Source organism: Delphinus delphis, chromosome 2 (assembly GCF_949987515.2).
Source record: "Delphinus delphis chromosome 2, mDelDel1.2, whole genome shotgun sequence".
NCBI classification, from domain to species: Eukaryota; Metazoa; Chordata; class Mammalia; order Artiodactyla; family Delphinidae; genus Delphinus; species Delphinus delphis.
In genome coordinates this window covers 140,101,092-140,120,458 of record NC_082684.1, presented here as the reverse complement: position 1 = coordinate 140,120,458, position 19,367 = coordinate 140,101,092, and the positions used below count along the sequence as shown (strand labels likewise).

The 19,367-nt window shown below is 42.6% G+C and overlaps 1 protein-coding gene across 1 annotated transcript in view; it reads left to right on the top strand.

The window, feature by feature from the left end:
* TLN2 (talin 2) overlaps nucleotides 1–19,367 on the top strand; it is a 450,837-nt gene that overhangs the window by 306,720 nt on the left and 124,750 nt on the right. The window contains exons 20-25 of the mRNA XM_060005857.1: nucleotides 3,383–3,550; nucleotides 5,279–5,573; nucleotides 8,184–8,350; nucleotides 13,658–13,786; nucleotides 14,959–15,072; nucleotides 17,372–17,485. Coding sequence (XP_059861840.1) covers nucleotides 3,383–3,550; nucleotides 5,279–5,573; nucleotides 8,184–8,350; nucleotides 13,658–13,786; nucleotides 14,959–15,072; nucleotides 17,372–17,485 — 987 coding nt within the window. The remainder of the gene's footprint in view (nucleotides 1–3,382; nucleotides 3,551–5,278; nucleotides 5,574–8,183; nucleotides 8,351–13,657; nucleotides 13,787–14,958; nucleotides 15,073–17,371; nucleotides 17,486–19,367) is intronic.

Genomic DNA, 19,367 nt, shown 5'->3' with positions numbered 1-19,367 from the left:
TGTGTTTAGAGCTGGGTCTCTTGTCTGTGTCATATCCAAAACCACAAGTGTGGCAGTCTTTTTTGTCACCCCTTTTTTTTTCGATACCAGGGACGTGTCCTCTGGGGATCAGCTGTAGCCACTGTTTGCAGCTGGCTGGATGCACTGCCAGCTCAGACAAGATCTCAACCTGTTTGCCTCTATTCCCAGACCCCGCAGATGGGGCGCAGAGGCCTTCTGCCAGGGATCTTCAGGCTCAGATGAACTCTTCACATACTTGTGGGAAGATGCCTTTCATTCCTCATCCTCCTAAGTCTTCATTTTACAAGTAACATACAAATACATTCTAATTAAACTGTTATAGTTTGAGCCCTTGTTCTCTGGAAGATGCCCTTTTCCAAATCCTATGTCAGGTTCAATGTTTGGGATTTCTGTAGAATTCAGAATTAAAGGATCATTCAACTTTCCATTAGCGTTCAAGTCGCTTCGGGGCAATTTTGCTTGCTATTTTGTCTAGAACTGCCGAACTTCATCACCTCAAGACGTGTCAGTTACGCTAAGACATGGTCATGTATGTTGTGGATACATGAAACATGTACCTTCTCTACTCTCCACATTCCTGGGGTGCTGGGAACATAGCACTCATTCAGATCCTGCAATACAATGAGACATTCAGTGCATGAACATTCATGTGATCATGGAGGCTGAGACCCATAATGAGTGGTAGGAGTATTTCTGGAAGCCATTTCTGTGCTGGAATGTCCAATAATAACTATAAACAGAATTAACTGTAGACCACATAAATACATCTCAGTAAAGCCAAGCGAATTATGTCCCCATCCTGACTTCCCCTTAGTCAGATCCTCAAACTACCCTTGTGTGTCCTGTGCATTCTGTATTAGAGCAAGTAATTCTTTGTAGGTAGGTACCTACTTAGGAATTGCGTAAATACGAGATCCATCTGTTGGTTTACTTGGTTAATTATCTTGATGCAGTCAACTTATTTTCCAAAGTGTTTGGGAAGATTGAGAGGGAAGTCACAGTCCTTCGTTAAGGCATCTCGTATATCCTTGAGTATGTATGTATGTATGTATGTATGTATGTATTTTTGGCTATGTTGAGTCTTCATTGCTGCACATGGGCTTTCTCTAATTGCACCGAGCGGGGGCTACTCTTCTTTGCGGTGTGTGGGCTCTAGGCGCGCAGGCTCAGTAGTTGTGGCGCACGGGCTTCGTTGCTCCGTAGCATGTGGGATCTTCCCAGACCAGGGATCAAACCCATGACCCCTGCATTGGCAGGCAGATTCTTAACCACTGTGTCACCAGAGAAGTCCCTGCCTTGAGGTGTTTTTTGTTTTTCTTTTAAGATTTTCCTCTTTTTTTTTCTTTGACAGACCGTTTCCATCACAGTGTAAATGCAAACTCCGCCTCCTAATATCTGCTTCTATGCAGACGTGCTAGGGAAGCAGGTTCAAGTTTAGGGTAGGTCCTGTGGAGGCGTTCTTAACAGGCGAAGGCCTGGCTTGAATGTTTCCCGTTCTCTAGGTAAACACCAGGACAGTAAGGTGATCCTACAACCTCCTCCAGTTATGGGTAGCCCCTGGCTTACTGACATTGGATTTCTTACTCTCTATTTTTCTGATTCTTGAGATCCTATCTTGGAGCTTTTTATTGAGTTTTCAATGTACTGCATGTTCCCAGAGTTAACAAAGATTTATTTTACATGAGCTGCATAATAGTGGTCTTGTTGAAAAGTTTGACAAGGGCCTTGTCAGCAACTATAGCCATAGTATCACGTTCTTTTTCTAGCTGTATTTTTTTTTTTTCTGGGACAAAATTAATTGGAGGAGCAGGATTTCTATAAATGAGTCTAACAAAGCCCTTTAGAACCGTCAAGAGTCTGCATGACCGAATCTTGGTCCCTGGGTGAAAAGATGGATCCTATCAAGGGAAGGAATACTTTGACCCATTTTGGGAAGACTGCTTTTAAAAATCTTGATAATAATTTGTGACATTCAAATTTTGTTTTCCCTGAGCATTGAGATAGATGTCCAAGAACTGTAACTTTGCAGGCCATGCTGGGAGCAGTTTCTAGAAGTTGTATGACAGATGAGTGCCAGTCAGATCCCAAAGGCATCTTCAACTTTCGGCACCACAGGCTGTGGTTTTCCCTTGGACATCCAGTAAACACCAGAGACCTAAAAAAGGCTGGACCAAGCTGTTCCTTTCAGGCTGCTTTGTTGTTGTCCATTTTAAAAGCTGCTTATTTGGTGGATTCATGGGTTTCTGATTTGCCGGGATAAGGTAGAGTCTTTGCTCTGTGTACAATTGTACAGGCTAAACACTCTTCCCAGTATATCTTCTCATAAAATACCTTGTTGTAAAGACTCTGTGGTGCCCTTTGCATTCAGAATCGAAAGTGCTTTTCATTATCTGATGAATTAATAAAGACTTCTGACCACACTTCCTCTGGGAGAAAGCCTTGACATGTTCAAAATAATAATGGCTTATATGTTTGGGAAGGCATTTCCAAACCAAATAAATGACTTTCAGTATTAAAAGCCAAGAAGTGAATTAAACGTAGCAGTGGTGATTCTTCAGGTCACAGAAGCGGGTGACACATCTGATGGGCTAAGTCAAAGGATTCTCCATCCTGCAGGCAGAAAGCCTTTATGTTGACTTGAAGCATAAACTGATCTCTCAAGGCGCAGAGCTCCTTGCATCTTCAGTGAGGTCTTCTTGTAGCTGGTTTATTTATGTAGGCTCTCTTTCCACTTTTCATAATAATTCATCTCCATCCAGAAGGCTACAGAACACTGAGAATCACTTATGTTCAGAGCATTCACGGGCTCTTGAGCTGGAGGTGCTATCCGTGCATGTTCAACGTTGCCCTCTGGAGGCCAAGATGTGGCTGAATTTCTGATGACGGCTTGGATCTTGTGCAAAGTAGAAATCAGAAAAATAAATTTTCAAGTTAGAGTGGGGCATGATGATGGAGGCCGTGAATTTTATCCTTCCTGCTGCTCATAGTGTATATTTTCAGCTGATCCACCACAGACTGAGGAGATGTTGTCAAGATTCTAAGTGTTGTTTAAGTGCACAAATGTGAGTCAGTGGTTAAAATACAAGCCTTTCCCTCACACTAACCTATTTTGGATTGAAACCTATGCTACTTAATGTATAGGAGACTGTTATTAGGATGTAGGTCTCCTTCCTTAATTAGCTCTCAGGCTAACTGGACATTTCAGAAAAATAAATGGGAAAATATTTTTCTAAAGTACGGAAGGAAAAAGGTCAAATGGAATTTTAATAAAATGTTTAAGTGGATCACCACACTTTACTTTCAGGCTGTGAAGCGTGATTAGGAAAATATAAATGACTATTTTTTTTTTCCCTTTTCTTAGGACGTCTTAATGAGTTTGGCCAAAGCTGTTGCCAATGCTGCTGCCATGTTGGTACTAAAGGCAAAGAATGTTGCCCAAGTGGCCGAGGACACAGTCCTACAGAACAGGGTGATTGCTGCCGCCACCCAGTGCGCCCTCTCCACCTCCCAGCTTGTGGCGTGTGCCAAGGTAAGCCAGCTGGCACCCCAGCCCTTTCTACAGAGTGTCACACGCTCTCATCTGCCTCCAGGCATTGAGAGGAACCAGGGGCAGAACTTGTTAAAATTGTCTAAGACTTAGAGCTTGCTTCAGGTGTCTTTTAGGTGACATGACAGGATTTTAGTATAAGGTGTCCAGTTCTTTAATCATTTTTTCCTTGTTCAAGTCCTCAGGCAGTGGTCCTTTTTGTATCTCATTGCCATTTCTCCATGCCAATTGCTGTGTCTCCCCTTTGAACTTCTCAGCATGTCTTCTTTACCCCTGTGCACAAAGAGCTCTTGGATTGTGTAGTTACAGCATTAGATATGGGTTCAGTAATAATCCGTAGAGTCCATGGGAGCCCTTTCTGCACTGCACAGAATCAGAAGGAGGTAATGATGAAGTTCATGGTTGCCAGTTAGGATGTACACCCTCTGTGTAATACACTACTTCATTAAGCACCATCATCCCCGGTTTACTGAAGAGGAAACTGAGGCCCTTAGATGTTACTGATGACAGCCACAGAAATCGTAAGTGGCAGGACTAGGGTTGCAACTTGGGCCAGTCTGACTTCAGATACCCTTTCCACTCAACCATGTGTATCTTTGCTGAGATGACGTGTCACAAGATGGGAGCCATCTGTTTCTCAACCTGATGACATAACATATTGTACAGATGTGTAATCTGGTTCAGCCTGGCATTTCTGGTCCTATCGGAGGATTTGCAACATCAGTCAGAGGGGTCACTGATGGTCTCCCTCCTGCTTTCCTCGTTCACAATCCTAGTATCACAGATTACTGACACAACTCCCCTAATCTTTCAAATAATTTAGAGGCAGAGTTCCAGGAAATATAATATATTCCTCTGGAAAAAAATATAATTCTTTTACATAGTCTTTTTTTTTTTTTAAACATCTTTATTGGAGCATAATTGCTTTACAATGGTATGTTAGTTTCAGCTTCACAACAAAATGAATCAGTTATATATATACATATGTTCCCATATCTCTTCCCGCTTGCGTCACCCTCCCTCCCACCCTCCCTATCCCACCCCTCCAGGCGGTCACACAGCACCGAGCTGATCTCCCTGTGCTATGCGGCTGCTTCCCACTAGCTATCTACCTTACATTTGGTAGTGTATACATGTCCAAGCCTCTTTATTGCTTTGTCACCGTTTACCCTTCCCCCTCCCCATAGCCTCAAGTCCATTCTCTAGTAAGTCTGTGTCTTTATTCCTGTTTCACCCCTAGGTTTTTCATGACATTTTTTTTTTCTTAAATTCCACATATATGTGTTAGCATACGGTATTTGTCTCTCTCTTTCTGACTTACTTCACTCTGTATGACAGACTCTAGGTCTATCCACCTCATTACAAATAGCTCACTTTTACATAGTCTTTATCTCAGCTCAGAAGACTCAATTCAGAGGTTCCTAAGAGCAGGAGGTATAAAGGGTAAATATCAGAAATTTCTCTCTACAGAAGTAGTCAGTAGTATCAATGGTTGTAGAGCACTAATGGAGATGAAAGTTAACGGGCATCTAAAATCACAAAGTGAAATGGTGAAGTATGAGAAACCTCAGTGATGGTTTGGTTGAATCCCTGGTCCTATAAATAAGGAACTGAGGCCCAGACCACGGAAGGATGTGGTGGAAATGCTAGTGGGTGCTGGAGACCAGAGTTGTCCCACGGTAACCAAGACTCACTCCTGTCTCGCTTCAGGTCGTGAGCCCCACCATCAGCTCCCCTGTGTGCCAGGAGCAGCTGATTGAAGCAGGGAAGCTCGTGGACCGCTCAGTGGAGAACTGCGTCCACGCCTGCCAGGCAGCCACCGACGACACTGAGCTGCTGAAGCAGGTCAGCGCGGCGGCCAGTGTGGTCAGCCAGGCCCTCCACGATCTCCTGCAGCATGTGCGACAGTTCGCCAGCCGAGGCGAGCCCATTGGTCGCTATGACCAGGCCACCGACACCATCATGTGTGTCACCGAGAGCATCTTCAGCTCCATGGGCGATGCTGGTGAGGGGCTGGTCTGTGGGTGGGCCGGTCGGTTTAGGGTTCCCTGATGGTGATGATTGTGAGTGAGTCGGACGATGGTTGCCTGGACATCTGGCAAAAGGGCAAGTTCTCATCCGCCTCAGTCAGAGACTTCTTCCCTGAGGCTGGGAAGAAGATTTGAGACTCCTTATGTGCCTGTCCCAGCAACACTGAAAGACTTAACGTTAACTAGGGTATCTTTATTTAATAATTTAGTTACACAGTAAATCCCTTTTGTTCCAAGAATGTCCACGTTGGATACGGTAAAGTTGGTGCAGCCACAGGGGTAGGCAAGAATGAGGCTTGGAATGAAGTTTATTATACTGACAGGTCCCACACGGGGTCACTGCGTGTCACACAGGGTCACAGGGGAAGCATCGAGTTCTGATCAGATGGCAGAAGTCAGGATTGAGGAGAGAGCTTAGGCCACCACCTATGTTGGGATTTCTGTGGGAAAGGCAAGATGAACAGCTTAAGTTTGGCAAGTCTGAATAATTTCAGCTGGCTCTACCCTTATAGAGTGATCCCTAGTTGCCTGGTCCATGGCTCTGGGATGATGAAGGCAGAGGAATATTGTCTCCTGGGCTGTAGGGACCAGACAGAGGATGACTCTGGATTGGGTAGTTTACCACCATGTTCTTGGCTAGACCCTTTACTATCTCTAAGTATTGGCTAGCTCTGGGAGGGGCAGTCTCTTTCCAACCAGAAAGGTTTTTCTAAGATGTCAAACATCACGAGATATATATATATATATATATATATATATAATGTATGTATGTATGTAAAATGCACCTTTTCAGTCTATTAGTTAAAAATTATGTCTCCCCAGACCCAGCCCATCACTATCCCATCTAAATCTCTAGAATTGACCACTTACCAATTTCTGTTTCATCTTTGCAGAAATGTTCAATCTTCCTACTGACATTTATGTGTATGTACAACACCCTCTTTCTTTTCATATTAATGGAATTCTGTTACACATACTCTTCTGCAACCTTTTCCACTGAATATATTAGAAAGTTTCTTCATGTTGACCTATACACTAATCTTTTTAATGACAGCATAGTATTCTATTCAATGAATGCATCATAATCTACTTAACCAGTTGTCTTTTAATGGACATTTAGGTGGTTTCCAAGTTTCTGTTTGTTTTACAAAATTAATATTGCAGTAACCATTCTTGTAAAAATATCTCTGTTTACTTTGGGGAGTATATGTAGGATAAATTCCTATCAGTTGAATTTCTGGGCCAATAAGTATGTACATTTTTTATTTTAAACGTGTCTGAAGTTTCTCTCCAGAAAGGTTCCACAATTTGCAACCCTACCAGGAGTTTGTAAGAAGTCTATTTTCCTACTTCTTCCTCAGCACAGAGCAACACTTCTTAACGACTATATTTTTAAAGAAAATTACCTTGTGATTTTCTCTATCCTTCTTAAGTGATTTAAGAGATGGCACTGCTCCACACATCTGGATTTTTTTGGTTCTTTTGTTTTTATTTTTTTTAATAAACTTTTTACTTTGGAATATTTTTTCTATATACAGTAAAGTTGCTGGGGTAATAGACTTCTCTTGTACCCTTCCCAGTTTCCCTCCTTTTTAGCATCTCCGTTAGGCCGCGGGACATTGGTCAGAACTGGGAGATGAGCATTGGTATGTTACTGTTAACTAAACTACGGACATGGTTCAGATTTCACCAACTTTTCACTAATGTCCATTCACTGTCCCAGGATCCAATCCAGGGTACCTTGAACTGAGCACTTTTTGATTTTCGTGAAAGCCTTTTTCCCCCTTAATGTTAATAATGCTTCGTCATCCTTCACAAATGACCTTTCGGGGAGGAAATTGCTCATATTTGAGTAGTTTTATTTTTAATGTTGACAATGGTACCCCTCCCACTTCCAAAAGGAAGTTGAAATAGATAACAGTAAAATCCCAGCTACTAATAACAATTACTAATAACGAGATCAAAATCAATGCTGGGAAGGAAAGGGTGAGTAAATTGATAGGAAGACTGGGCCAAGGCAAATCTCAGCCTTTGAGCATGAAACTGGGGTCTGTGCTTCCTATGAGTGAGAGCCAAGTGACACAAATAGAGTAGGTTATGTGATACCACTCATCTGGTGTTAGGTAGCATGCAGATTGACTCAAAATTTTAAAATATTTTTCCTGTGCACATTACTCAAAGAGCTCATTATAGGGGCTTTTGTGTAAGTGGCTTCTGACGTGAGGTAAATAATATTTTCTATATAAGTATTTACTAAGCTTAAATGCACATAATAAATCCACATAATCTTGTTCCCTGCCTTCTCTTTATGAAGGGTTCCTCTTAGGTTACTTATGTCATTTTTATCCCGCACAGTTAAAGACTGAACTTGGATGTGATTGGGGGTAGACAGGCCTGGCAGCCGCAGGGAATATTTTTGGTTCAGAATCTGACTTGGCTTCATTGCTTAGGAATGGAGCATGGAGGCTCATTTCTCTTCGTCCCTTTTGCCAGAGGAATAGAGACAAGACTGTGCTGGCTCCTGAGGTTTCCCCTGAGCTTTAGGAAGCAGACAAACAGACTGCATCCTCTGTCCCACCCTCTAGGTGAAATGGTACGCCAGGCCCGGGTCCTGGCTCAGGCCACCTCAGACCTCGTCAACGCCATGAGGTCAGATGCGGAAGCAGAAATCGACATGGAGAATTCCAAGAAGCTCCTGGCAGCGGCCAAACTCTTGGCTGACTCTACCGCTCGCATGGTGGAGGCTGCAAAGGTAGTACATTGGATTTATTCAATTGAAAAGTGAACATCATTGAAAGTTAGGATTTGGAAGGTATCTTCAAGAAAGAGAATGGTCAGACGAGTGTGCATTTTTGTTCGGTTAAAATCTATATGGCTCTGTAATGTTTAACCTTCTTCAAGTGGGAAAGGGGAAGGTCTTGGAACACATGAATGAAAAAACTCTTTAGGGAAGTGGTGCTGACTCAGCCATAGACAAGTACTCTTAGCCAGTACTCTTTTTACATTGGGTCATTGCCATTGGCTTTAGTGAAAATGATGATGAATTTCAACTTGAGATTTCAACAGTAAATTCACTTTGACCTGTTTTCTTCCTGCAGCCTTAATGTCACTTTGCCCTCCATTCGACTTCTCAGCTAAACTTCTTTCAAGATTTTGCATAGGTGACAAACTTATGGTTACCAAAGGGGAAAGGTGGGGAGAGGGATAAATTAGGAATTTGGGATTAACATATACACACTCCTATATATAAAATAGATAAACAACGAGGACCTACTATATAGCACAGGGAAGTATACTCCATATTTTGTAATAACCTATATGGGAAAAGAATCTGAAAAAGAATGTATGTACATATAAATATATACATAAGAATAAAGGCAGCAAATTCTCAAAACTCACCACTTAAAAAAAAAAAAAAAAGATTTTCCATAGGTGTTGCCTGCTTCACTGTTACCCAAAACCCAGTAGCTATTTATAGGAGAGTTTGAATAAAGAGTTAACAGACAACTTTGTGCTTTTTGACAGCTATCCTATGTCATGATGCTTCTTTTTTTTTTTAATTTTTGAGTTTTATTTTATTTATTTTTTTATACAGCAGGTTCTTATTAGTCATCCATTTCATACACATCAGTGTATACATGTCAACCCCAATCTCCCAATTCATCACACCACCACCCACCCCCCCCCACCACGGCTTTCCCCCCTTGGTGTCCATACGTTTGTTCTCTACATCTGTGTATCAACTTCTGCCCTGCAAACCAGTTCATCTGTACCATTTTTCTAGGTTCCACATACATGCGTTAATATACAGTATTTGTTTTTCTCTTTCTGACTTACTTCACTCTGTATGACAGTCTCTAGATCCATCCACATCTCTACAAATGACCCAATTTCATTCCTTTTTATGGCTGAGTAATATTCCATTGTATATATGTACCACATCTTCTTTATCCATTCGTCTGTTGATGGGCATTTAGGTTGCTTCCATGACCTGGCTATTGTAAATAGTGCTGCATTGAACATTGGGGTGCATGTGTCTTTCTGAATTATGGTTTTCTCTGGGTATATGCCCAGTAGTGGGATGGCTGGGTCATATGGTAATTCTAATTTTTAGTTTTTTAAGGAAGCTCCATACTGTTCTCCTTAGTGGCTGTTATCAATTTACATTCCCACCAAAAGTGCAAGAGGGTTCCCTTTTCTCCACACCCTCTCCAGCATTTGTTGTTTGTAGATTTTCTGATGATGCCCATTCTAACTTAAAAGCCAGTGATTCTTGTTTATGGTTTCCTTTGCTGTGCAAAAACTTTTAAGTTTCATTAGGTCCCATTTGTTTGTTTTTGGTTTTATTTCCCTTTCTCTAGGAGGTGGGTCAAAAAGGATCTTGCTGTGATTTATGTCATAGAGTGTTCTGCCTATGTTTTCCTCTAAGAGTTTTATAGTGTCTGGCCTTACATTTAGATCTTTAATCCATTTTGAGTTTCTTTTTGTGTATGGTGTTAGAGAGTGTTCTAATTTCATTCTTTTATATGTAGCTGTCCAGTTTTCCCAGCACCACTTATTGAAGAGGCTCTCTTTTCTCCATTGTATATTCTTGCCTCCTTCATCAAAGATAAGGTGACCATATGTGCATTGGTTTATCTCTGGGCTTTCTATCCTGTTCCATTGATCTATATTTCTGTTTTTGTGCCAGTACCATACTGTCTTGATTACTGTAGCTTTGTAGTGTTGTCTGAAGTCAGGGAGCCTGATTCCTCCAGCTCTGTTTTTTCTTTCTTAAGATTGCTCTGCCTATTCGGGGTCTTTTGTGTTTCCATACAAATTGTGAAATTTTTTGTTTTAATTGTGTGAAAAATGCCATTGGTAGTTTGATAGGGATTGCATTGAATCTGTAAATTGCTTTGGGTAGTGTAGTCATTTTCACAATGTTGATTCTTCCAATCCAGGAGCATGGTATATCTCTCCATCTGTTTGTATCATCTTTAATTTTTCTTTCATCAGTGCCTTATAGTTTGCTGCATACAGGTCTTTTGTCTCCTTAGGTAGGTTTATTCCTAGGTATTTTATTCTTTTTGTTTTTGCAGTGGTAAATGGGAGTGTTTCCTTAATTTCTCTTTCAGATGTTTCATCATTAGTGTATAGGAATGCAAGAGATTTCTGTGCATTTATTTTGTATCCTGCTACTTTACCAAATTCATTGATTAGCTCTAGTAGTTTTCTGGTAGCATCTTTAGGCTTCTCTATGTATAGTATCATGTCATCTGCAAACAGTGACAGTTTTACTTCTTCTTTTCCAATTTGGATTCCTTTTATTTTTCTTCTCTAATTGCTGTTAAAAGCCAGTGATTCTTATCCAGGGCTCTGTTTCAGAACCCTGTGAAACTTACTGAGGTACACATGCCTTAATTCCACCCCCAAAGAGCCTAACTTCCGAGTTTGCTGCTAAGACCCGGTGTATGTGTGTGTGTTTCACAGAAGATTCCGATGCCTACCTCCGGGTTAGAACTATTTTAAATGGATAAGGCTGTATTTATCTATGATGTTTTTATTATGCAATTAGCATATGCTTTTGGTGAAATGAATAGAAAATGCAGTAAGTATAAATAAGAAAATAGAAATGACTTTCAACTTCATATCACCCAGGTAACGTGTTGAATGTATTCCTATGCATTTCAGATTCATTAAACATCCCCACAGCTTAGCCTGCCTCCTTGGTCTCTAACAGAACAGTAATGTGTCTCAACCAAGTGTGTGAATTGCTTCACTTTCGATGTAATGTGACATGCAGTGACATCCAGTAGACCTTCCTCCTTGTCTGACTCACCATTGTATTACCTGAGGGGCTGATAGTCCTTAGAGATATGTCTTGGGTAGGGCTGAAGAGAGTCCCAAGGAGGGGCAGGGTCCGAACTTCCTTCCTCTGTCCCTGATCCTTCTTTCAGTCAAGGAACTCTGTTCCTTAGCATCCCTTTTAGCAAAAATACGCATTAGGGTTTTGGATTATAGTTAATATTTTTAAGGTTGTTACTAGTTTTGTTTCCTTTTTTTCCTCCTAAGTTTAAAGAAAGCCATTTCAGGCAAACCCTCATGTTCACAAAAATTACTTGCTAGGCTGGAAAGAATCTTAGTGAAAAATCTAATCTGTCCCTTACTTTACAAATGAGAAAATTAAAACTCAGAAAGATTAAACCTACCATCACATAACCAGGACTGAGCCAGGACCAATGTGCACATTTGTTTTTGGATGTGTAGTGCTCCCCAGACTCTTTCACGGCATTTTACCAGGTTACCAAAGTGTTTGTTATTTTTGTTTATTTATATTAGATGGGACAAGGGTGAGTGTTTTTGTTAAGTTCTTTTAACTTTTTAGTTAAAAGTTGATACTTTGTTGTCATGGCAGTATTTTAATTTGCTGAATTTTGTTGAAAGACAAAGAATGTACGATGGTTAGACTTCCAAAGAATATATTTAGTGTGAAGAAAAAAAGATTTCATAATCAGTAACTAAGATTTCAGGCCAAGATTAGTACCCCATATCTAATACACATTCATCATAAAAAAGATATTGCTAAGGAAGGATCCAGACACGCACGTCAGTGTAACGTGCAGAAGTGGTGCTTTCCTGCTGCTTGAAACACACAGTTAAGGCTGGCATGCCACTGGAGGCATTGATAAAGGAGTGGCTTTAGAAAATACCCGATAACCAGAAAAAATAAAATGACTCTCATAAACTTGCAGAAGAACGCAAAAGGAGCCCAAACAAGCCCAAACAATCCTTTTATATGTGAAATGCAAAAAATACAATTTTTTAGTTGCTAAAAACACAAAAATCAAGACTACTAAAAGTGGTTTAAATTTAAACGAAGATTCCATCCAAGAGGATGGCAAAACAACTCTGTCACAGATGTTAAAACTGTTCCGTTCAGTGTGAATTCCTATGACCTTTTATACATATCGTAGTTCAATGAAAGAGATTTTTGCAAATTGGTAAATTTGGCAAGGTGTTCACATGGAAAATTGAGATGTTTAGAAAATTGATTTCGATAATTGGTGTGTTTCTTTCTGCCTCACAAGCAAATATTATTGCCCGAAAATGTTCATGGGAAGAAACTCATTCATCTGCATACATCCAGTGCTGGTCACAAAGCATCCAGGCCCTGTGAGAAGAATCTTGATTGATGCTTTTATCTCAGGTGGACGTGGAAGACTGGATGTGCTTTAAGTTTTTGTCGAGTTATTGGGCAGTAAAATTATCCTCTCCCTACATTACCTTTAGCCTTTCCCTGCTTCAAAATCCTACCCATCTAACTAAAATCCACTTGGACTCCTAACACACTTTAACCTACAGCAACACAGTAAAAGAGCCGTGGGCTTACACAAGGGAAACATGGCCATCGGCTGTGCACGGCACCCTCCTCTTTCCCTGCCTGGGTAGGGGCATCGATTTCTCTCATTAGTACAGTTGGGGACCAATTCTACTTGGCTATATTTGCCAGCCCAGACTCTCTAGGAATGCAATTTCTAGACATGGTCTTTCTTAAACCACAGTGGCTTATAGAATTTTGGATGGCGTTCCCATCCCCCCACTCCCTCCAGACCAGCCCCTGTGTTATGCTGCAATCTTAGCCCAGTCTCATTCACCAGTGCCGCAGGACAGGAGAATCTTTCAGCAGCAATATGTGTCTGTCACACCAATTAAAATAAAATTCTCCCTGAGAGATGTGATCAGGAGGGAGATTTATCTTAACATCTTTTAAACCATTGGGTTTCTCACCACAAGGTAATTTATGTGGATGATGAATGCTATGATCTCAAGTGTTTAATTGTTTATTTAATTTAATTATTATTGGATTTTTCTTGTTCAGCTGTGCAGTTTGGAAACATCCCCTGGTAGATATTTTTTTGTTGTGAGAGGAAACATCTTTATCGTAAAGATACTGCTTTGGCTTCTCTCTTCCTGTTACTTGGTATTCGTAGGGAAAAGTAACGTTGAAGGCATGAATTCAGCATCTGTGGCATGCTGCCCCTTGGACCTCTTGGAATCTTTCTTTTCACCTTCGTAGGGAGCTGCAGCCAACCCTGAGAACGAGGACCAGCAGCAAAGGCTGAGAGAAGCTGCAGAAGGTCTCCGGGTGGCAACCAACGCCGCAGCCCAGAATGCTATTAAGAAAAAAATCGTCAACCGACTGGAGGTCAGTAAAGAGGCTGGTTTTCCAGGTTTTAGATTTGCATAGAGTCCACTGAAAGAATAAGCGAATTCATAAGGCAGTGCCCCTAAAAAGGAAGCTAAATCAAGATAGACGATGCAGTTTAATGCTTTAGGTGCAGTTTAATGCTTTGAACGGCTGGTTTAGGGACATTGTACGTTTATGTTCAGTGGTTTAGGTCCATTGACACAGTTTGAAAAACTGCTTCAGTTCATGGTTGCACAATGTCAGAATCTTTTCAGAGTTTAACATTCTTGAACAGAATTCAAATTTTCTTTCAGGAGGAACCAGGTTTGTTTTTTGTTTTTTTTTTCCTGGCATTAAGGGATGTACACGTTCAGAAAGGACCTTTAGCTAAAAATGTATATATATTGTTGGAGGTAATACTCTTTCACAACTCCCAGTAGATGATAGGAACTTCGGAAGACTGGAGATGGGGATAAATAGGTTTGGAAGGGAGTAATAAATACTTCTGTCGTCTTTCAGAATGCTTATTTATTCTCGGGGAAAAAAAAAAGTAATAGGCACAAATTCTGTAAGAAAATAAATCTGTCTCACAAATGTACACAGGAGATTCTTACACTAAAATTTGGGGGCATTAGAGGCCAGAACTTGGCTCTAGTGAGGAATCCCTCCATGTGAAATCTGCTGAGTTCTGGAGGAAAGCTGACCTCCTTGTCTGTGGAGGGAGACTAGAGACTAAACACGATTAAGTACGCCAGTGGGGACATCTGGGCCTTTCTGAGCCCAGGCAAGTCAGGAGCCCCAGTGTGTGTACTTGGGGCTTGACCCAGAGAGCAGCCCATGCTTCTTGTGAGAGAAATGTTTTTCTCCTAAAACATTTAGACTTAGTGCCGCTTATCAGCAGCATCGTGGTCCTGGGACTCGTCCCTTGTCTTTTTGAGAAATGACAGATGAACATCGGCACTTGAGCCTGTCTTTTTCAATTGTCCCAGGGTACTTAAACCAAAGGAAGACAACAGGGCGTGGCTAGGTTAGAATGTCATTGGTGCTGAAAGGGTGGAGTCTGTGCCTAGTGTGCCCCTTCTTGGAGCCGTGCGGTGACCCCCTTTAGTGGAGGGGATTTATATCAATGTGCGTGTGTGTGTGTTTGCACGTGTGAACCCTGCCTCACCTCCTCTTACTGTCCTCCCCAGGTTGCAGCCAAGCAGGCTGCGGCTGCAGCCACGCAGACCATCGCTGCCTCCCAGAACGCGGCCGTGTCCAACAAGAACCCCGCGGCCCAGCAGCAGCTGGTCCAGAGCTGCAAGGTGAGGCACCAGCTGCCAGAGAGCCAGGTCTGCTGGAGGAGACCCTGATAACATTAGAGCGCCCAGTGCCCTGGTAATTCGGTTAAGACTGATCATCCAGGCTCCTAATCCAGTTTGTTCCGGCTCCCATGTTCCAGGTGTACACACACACGTCTGGTTTTTGTCTGTTAAGCGAATGGCCTATGTTTGGAAAGAGAACATGTTTTCCCCAGCATTGTCTTTCCTTTGTCTAGATTCTTTTCCTTTTTGAGAGCACAAGTCACGGAGGATCAATGACAAGGCCGTTGAGGGCTCTGAAACGGTAATGAAGCATTGAATTTCCAGAGGGCCTTGCTCCCTTTGAATGGCGGCCTTTGTGTTCAGTCTTCACTCATCATGGCAGGGGTGACTTCCTGCTTTGCACTGATGGCACCTGAGGACTTATTCATCCTGTCTGGCCTCGTCGCTGTTGCGCTCTGGTGCTTTCTGTGGTTGCCTCACTGATCTTCCGAGACCTGTCGCCGACGCCGCGCTTGAAGCCAAGGTGCCGCAGAGGGTGCCGTCCACCTCTGCCGCCTTCTCTGAGCGCCCAGAGTTAACTGTCCCGGGAGAGCCCCGAGTGGTGCCAAAGGCACATCTCGTTGCCTGGCCATCGCCCACATGTTGACACCATGCCTGACTGAAGTTCCCTGCAGTGCTTCGGTTCGCCATGGAAGCTGGGTGCAGAGGCATCTTGGATTTGCGTGGGCTCAGCCTTCTCTCTCCTTTCTCAAATCTCCTCTGTGAAACCATTCACGTGTGAGGGGTGTTGCTGCTTCTACTTCAAAAATAGCTTTACTCCTGTGGGGAGACCACCCAGGGCCCTCCACGTCCTGAATCCCAGTTCTCTGAGGCTAGCCCCTCACTGGGGAGCAAGTTTGCTCTGGTGGAAAAGCCTCAGCAATGCAGGAGGACCCTGTCCTCGGGGTTGTGCACGTAAAGAGGGGTTTTTTTCTGAGAGCCAGGCCCCTGCTGCGGAGGGAGTTGGTTTCCTGTTGGGACCTGACTTCAGCCGCCAGCAGGGGTAGCAAAATGGCATTTCCCCTTCTCAGGGAGCACACGCTACTTGTGTCCAGGAAAATAGTATGAACCTTCCTCCTACTTTTTATGAACAAACGGAACATACTCAGCCCGTGGGTATCTCTGTCAGGGAATGAGAGCATTACTGTTTATCAGGTTGCGGTGCAGAAGGTAAAGTGGGCCAAGTTCCTGGAGCCAGCAGAAGAGGATGCGAGTGAAATTCTCCTGGAAATTTTTTTTTTTTTTTTTTGCGGTATGCGGGCCTCTCACTGTTGTGGCCTCTCCCGTTGCGGAGCACAGGCTCCGGACGCGCAGACTCAGCTGCCATGGCTCACGGGCCTAGCCGCTCCGTGGCATGTGGGATCTTCCCGAACCGGGGCACGAACCCATGTCCCCTGCATCGGTAGGCGGACTCTCAACCACTGCGCCACCAGGGAAGCCTGAAATTTTTTTTTTAATTCTTGCTGAAATAGCCTCCTGAAAAGAACGTGTCACCAGGGTGGACTGCTCTTGGGCCCTTCCTTAGCAGTGACGGTCACTGTGCCATGGCCTCTGAGGGCCTGGTTGGTCAGATGTGGCGTGGTGCAAAGGGACAAGCCAGAGGACTTGTAGAGAGGGAAAAGGCCAGCATCTCCTAGGCACCGTGGAAGACGGTCACTTTCAAGTGGTCTCACCTCGGGATGCTGTCCTCCCTCCCCTACCCCGGGCATTGGGTTTTCCCATTTGAGGAGTGAGAACACAGGAAGAGGAACCACAGTGACATGAAAGCTGACAGATGAAATGTATACCCGCAAAGTCAGATATCGAAATGCTGAAGTATGCTGTTAGTTGAGTGCTTCTCTCACTTTCTTCTGATCACTGGACCATATGAATTGAGTTTATCCACCTGTGAATTGGATAGATTCTTGGATGCTAGGGTTTTCAACCCTAACGAGCCAGGATGGTGTGAGCTGCAACTGGGGAAATTGTTTTAAGGCTTCGTTATGGAGAATCGCCTTGTGCTGCGTGTATTGGGACCCGGGGGACCACAGGGTAGAGTGTGTGTGGGAGGAGCCTACCCCCAGGTACTGTGTTGGCATCAGTGTTGGCAAGGGCCCAACGGGCTAAAACTGCTGAGTGAATCCAGGTTCTGGGCCGGGCAACCCCAGGAGGGAAGGCACATCCACAGAACATTATCGCTGGGGGCGTTTCCCCACACACCCCATTTTGGTACGTCACCATCCTGGGTGTGCTCAGTTTTCGTTTTCCTTGCTTCCTGTAGGCGGTGGCTGATCACATCCCTCAGCTGGTCCAGGGGGTCAGAGGGAGCCAAGCCCAAGCAGAAGATCTCAGTGCCCAGCTGGCGCTCATCATCTCCAGCCAGAACTTCCTCCAGGTACCACGGAAACGTTCACCTCCGTCTTCCCCGGAACCTCAACCCACCCCCACCCCACTGCCCACTTTAGGTGTGCTAGTTTCCAGAATACCTCATGCCATTATTCATAGCCAGGGAAATAAGAATCTGTGAGTGCATCTTCTCCAAAGATGTGGTGGTTTCTTGTGGCAAATATAGAATGAGTAAGTATTGTCGGTCTTTGTGAAGTGTGGCTAGGTTCATTTTCTTTTTAATTAAATATAAAATGTGAATATTAAGTTGTGAACACTCCCTTTGTACATACTTCTTTCACATCTCTCGGCACTTTGTCTACTTGGATCTCCTAAACAGTCCATGTGGTTTGGCAAGTTTCTTCCTCGTCCCTGTCTATTCAGATCTGTACTTACAGGAGCCAGTGATGCTTCTATTTGGTTAATTCTTCAAGAGCCGTAGCTCCAACATGCAGGGATACAACATGAAATGTTTATGCTTCCTCACATTTTATCTTCATACATATACAAACGTATTTATGTATGTATGTATTCTCTTGGGATTCACTGTGTATTGACTGTTTTTCATATTAACATTTATATTATGAATATTTGTGAATTTGAATCATATTCTCTCATATACTATACTCATTAGCTGTTTAGCTGTTCTGTCATTCGACATACAGGTTGTTTTCAATTATTTGCTGTCATAAACAACCTGTGATATGATGAAAAAAAAAATCTTGGTGCGTGCTCAAATCTTTGTGCCCCTCTTTAATTGTTTCCTTAGGGTAAATTACTAGAACTAGAATAGCAAGCAGCTTATTTTTATCTTTGGGACATTGAGAATTGTAGCTTGGACAAGTTGTTTGTCTTCTGCTGTAGGTGGTTACAGGTCCTAGAATCAATTGTGTTGTCCCACTGCTGGCAGGATCATAGGGTCTTATGATAGTACAGTGTGGACATGGTCCAGGGGTCACTGTCCCTGCCCTTGTTTTTCCTGTTTCTTTTGTTCTTTTAAGTTTGCTACTGTAGACGGATCAGATCTTAACAAGAATAAAGCCAGAGTCAGAAATAAATAGAAATGGAATCAGCAGATCAACAAGTTTTAAACTTTTTTTAAAGTTTACATTTTAAACTCTTTTCATACATGTGGTAAAATTGCCCTTCCAGAAGGATGAATGAATCTAAATTTACAACTAGCAACATATGGAGCACACTTTTTATTTATTTTTTTCTCTGTTTTATTTTATTTTAATTTTTATTGGAATATAGTTGATTTACAATGTTGTGTTAGTTTCATGTGTACAGCAAAGTGAATCAGTTATACATATACACATAGCCACTCCTTTTTTAGATTCAAATGTGGGGTTATTTTTTTTTATTGGAGTATAATTGCTTTACCACGTTGTGTTAGTTTCTGCTGTACAATGAAATGAATCAGTTATATGTATACATATATCCCCTCCCTCTTAGACCTCCCCCCCATCCCACCCATCTAGGCCATCACAGAGGACTGAGGTGAGCTTCCTGTGCTTTATAGCATGTTCCCGCTAGCTACCTATTTTACTCATGGTAGTGTATATATGTCAATCCTAATCTCCCAATTCGTCCCACCCTCCTCTACCCCCTGTGTCCACATGTCTGTTCCTACGTCTGCACCTCTATTCCTGCCTTGCAAATAGGATCATGTGTAACATTTTTGTAGATTCCACATATATGCGTTAATATACGATATTTGTTTTCCCTTTCTGGCTAACGTCACTCTGTATGACAGACTCTAGGTCCATCCACATCTCTACAAATGACCCAATTTCGTTCCTTTTTATGGCTGAGTAATATTCCATTGTATATATGTACCACATCTTCTTAATCCATTCATCTGTCGTTGGACATTCAGGTTGTTTCCATGT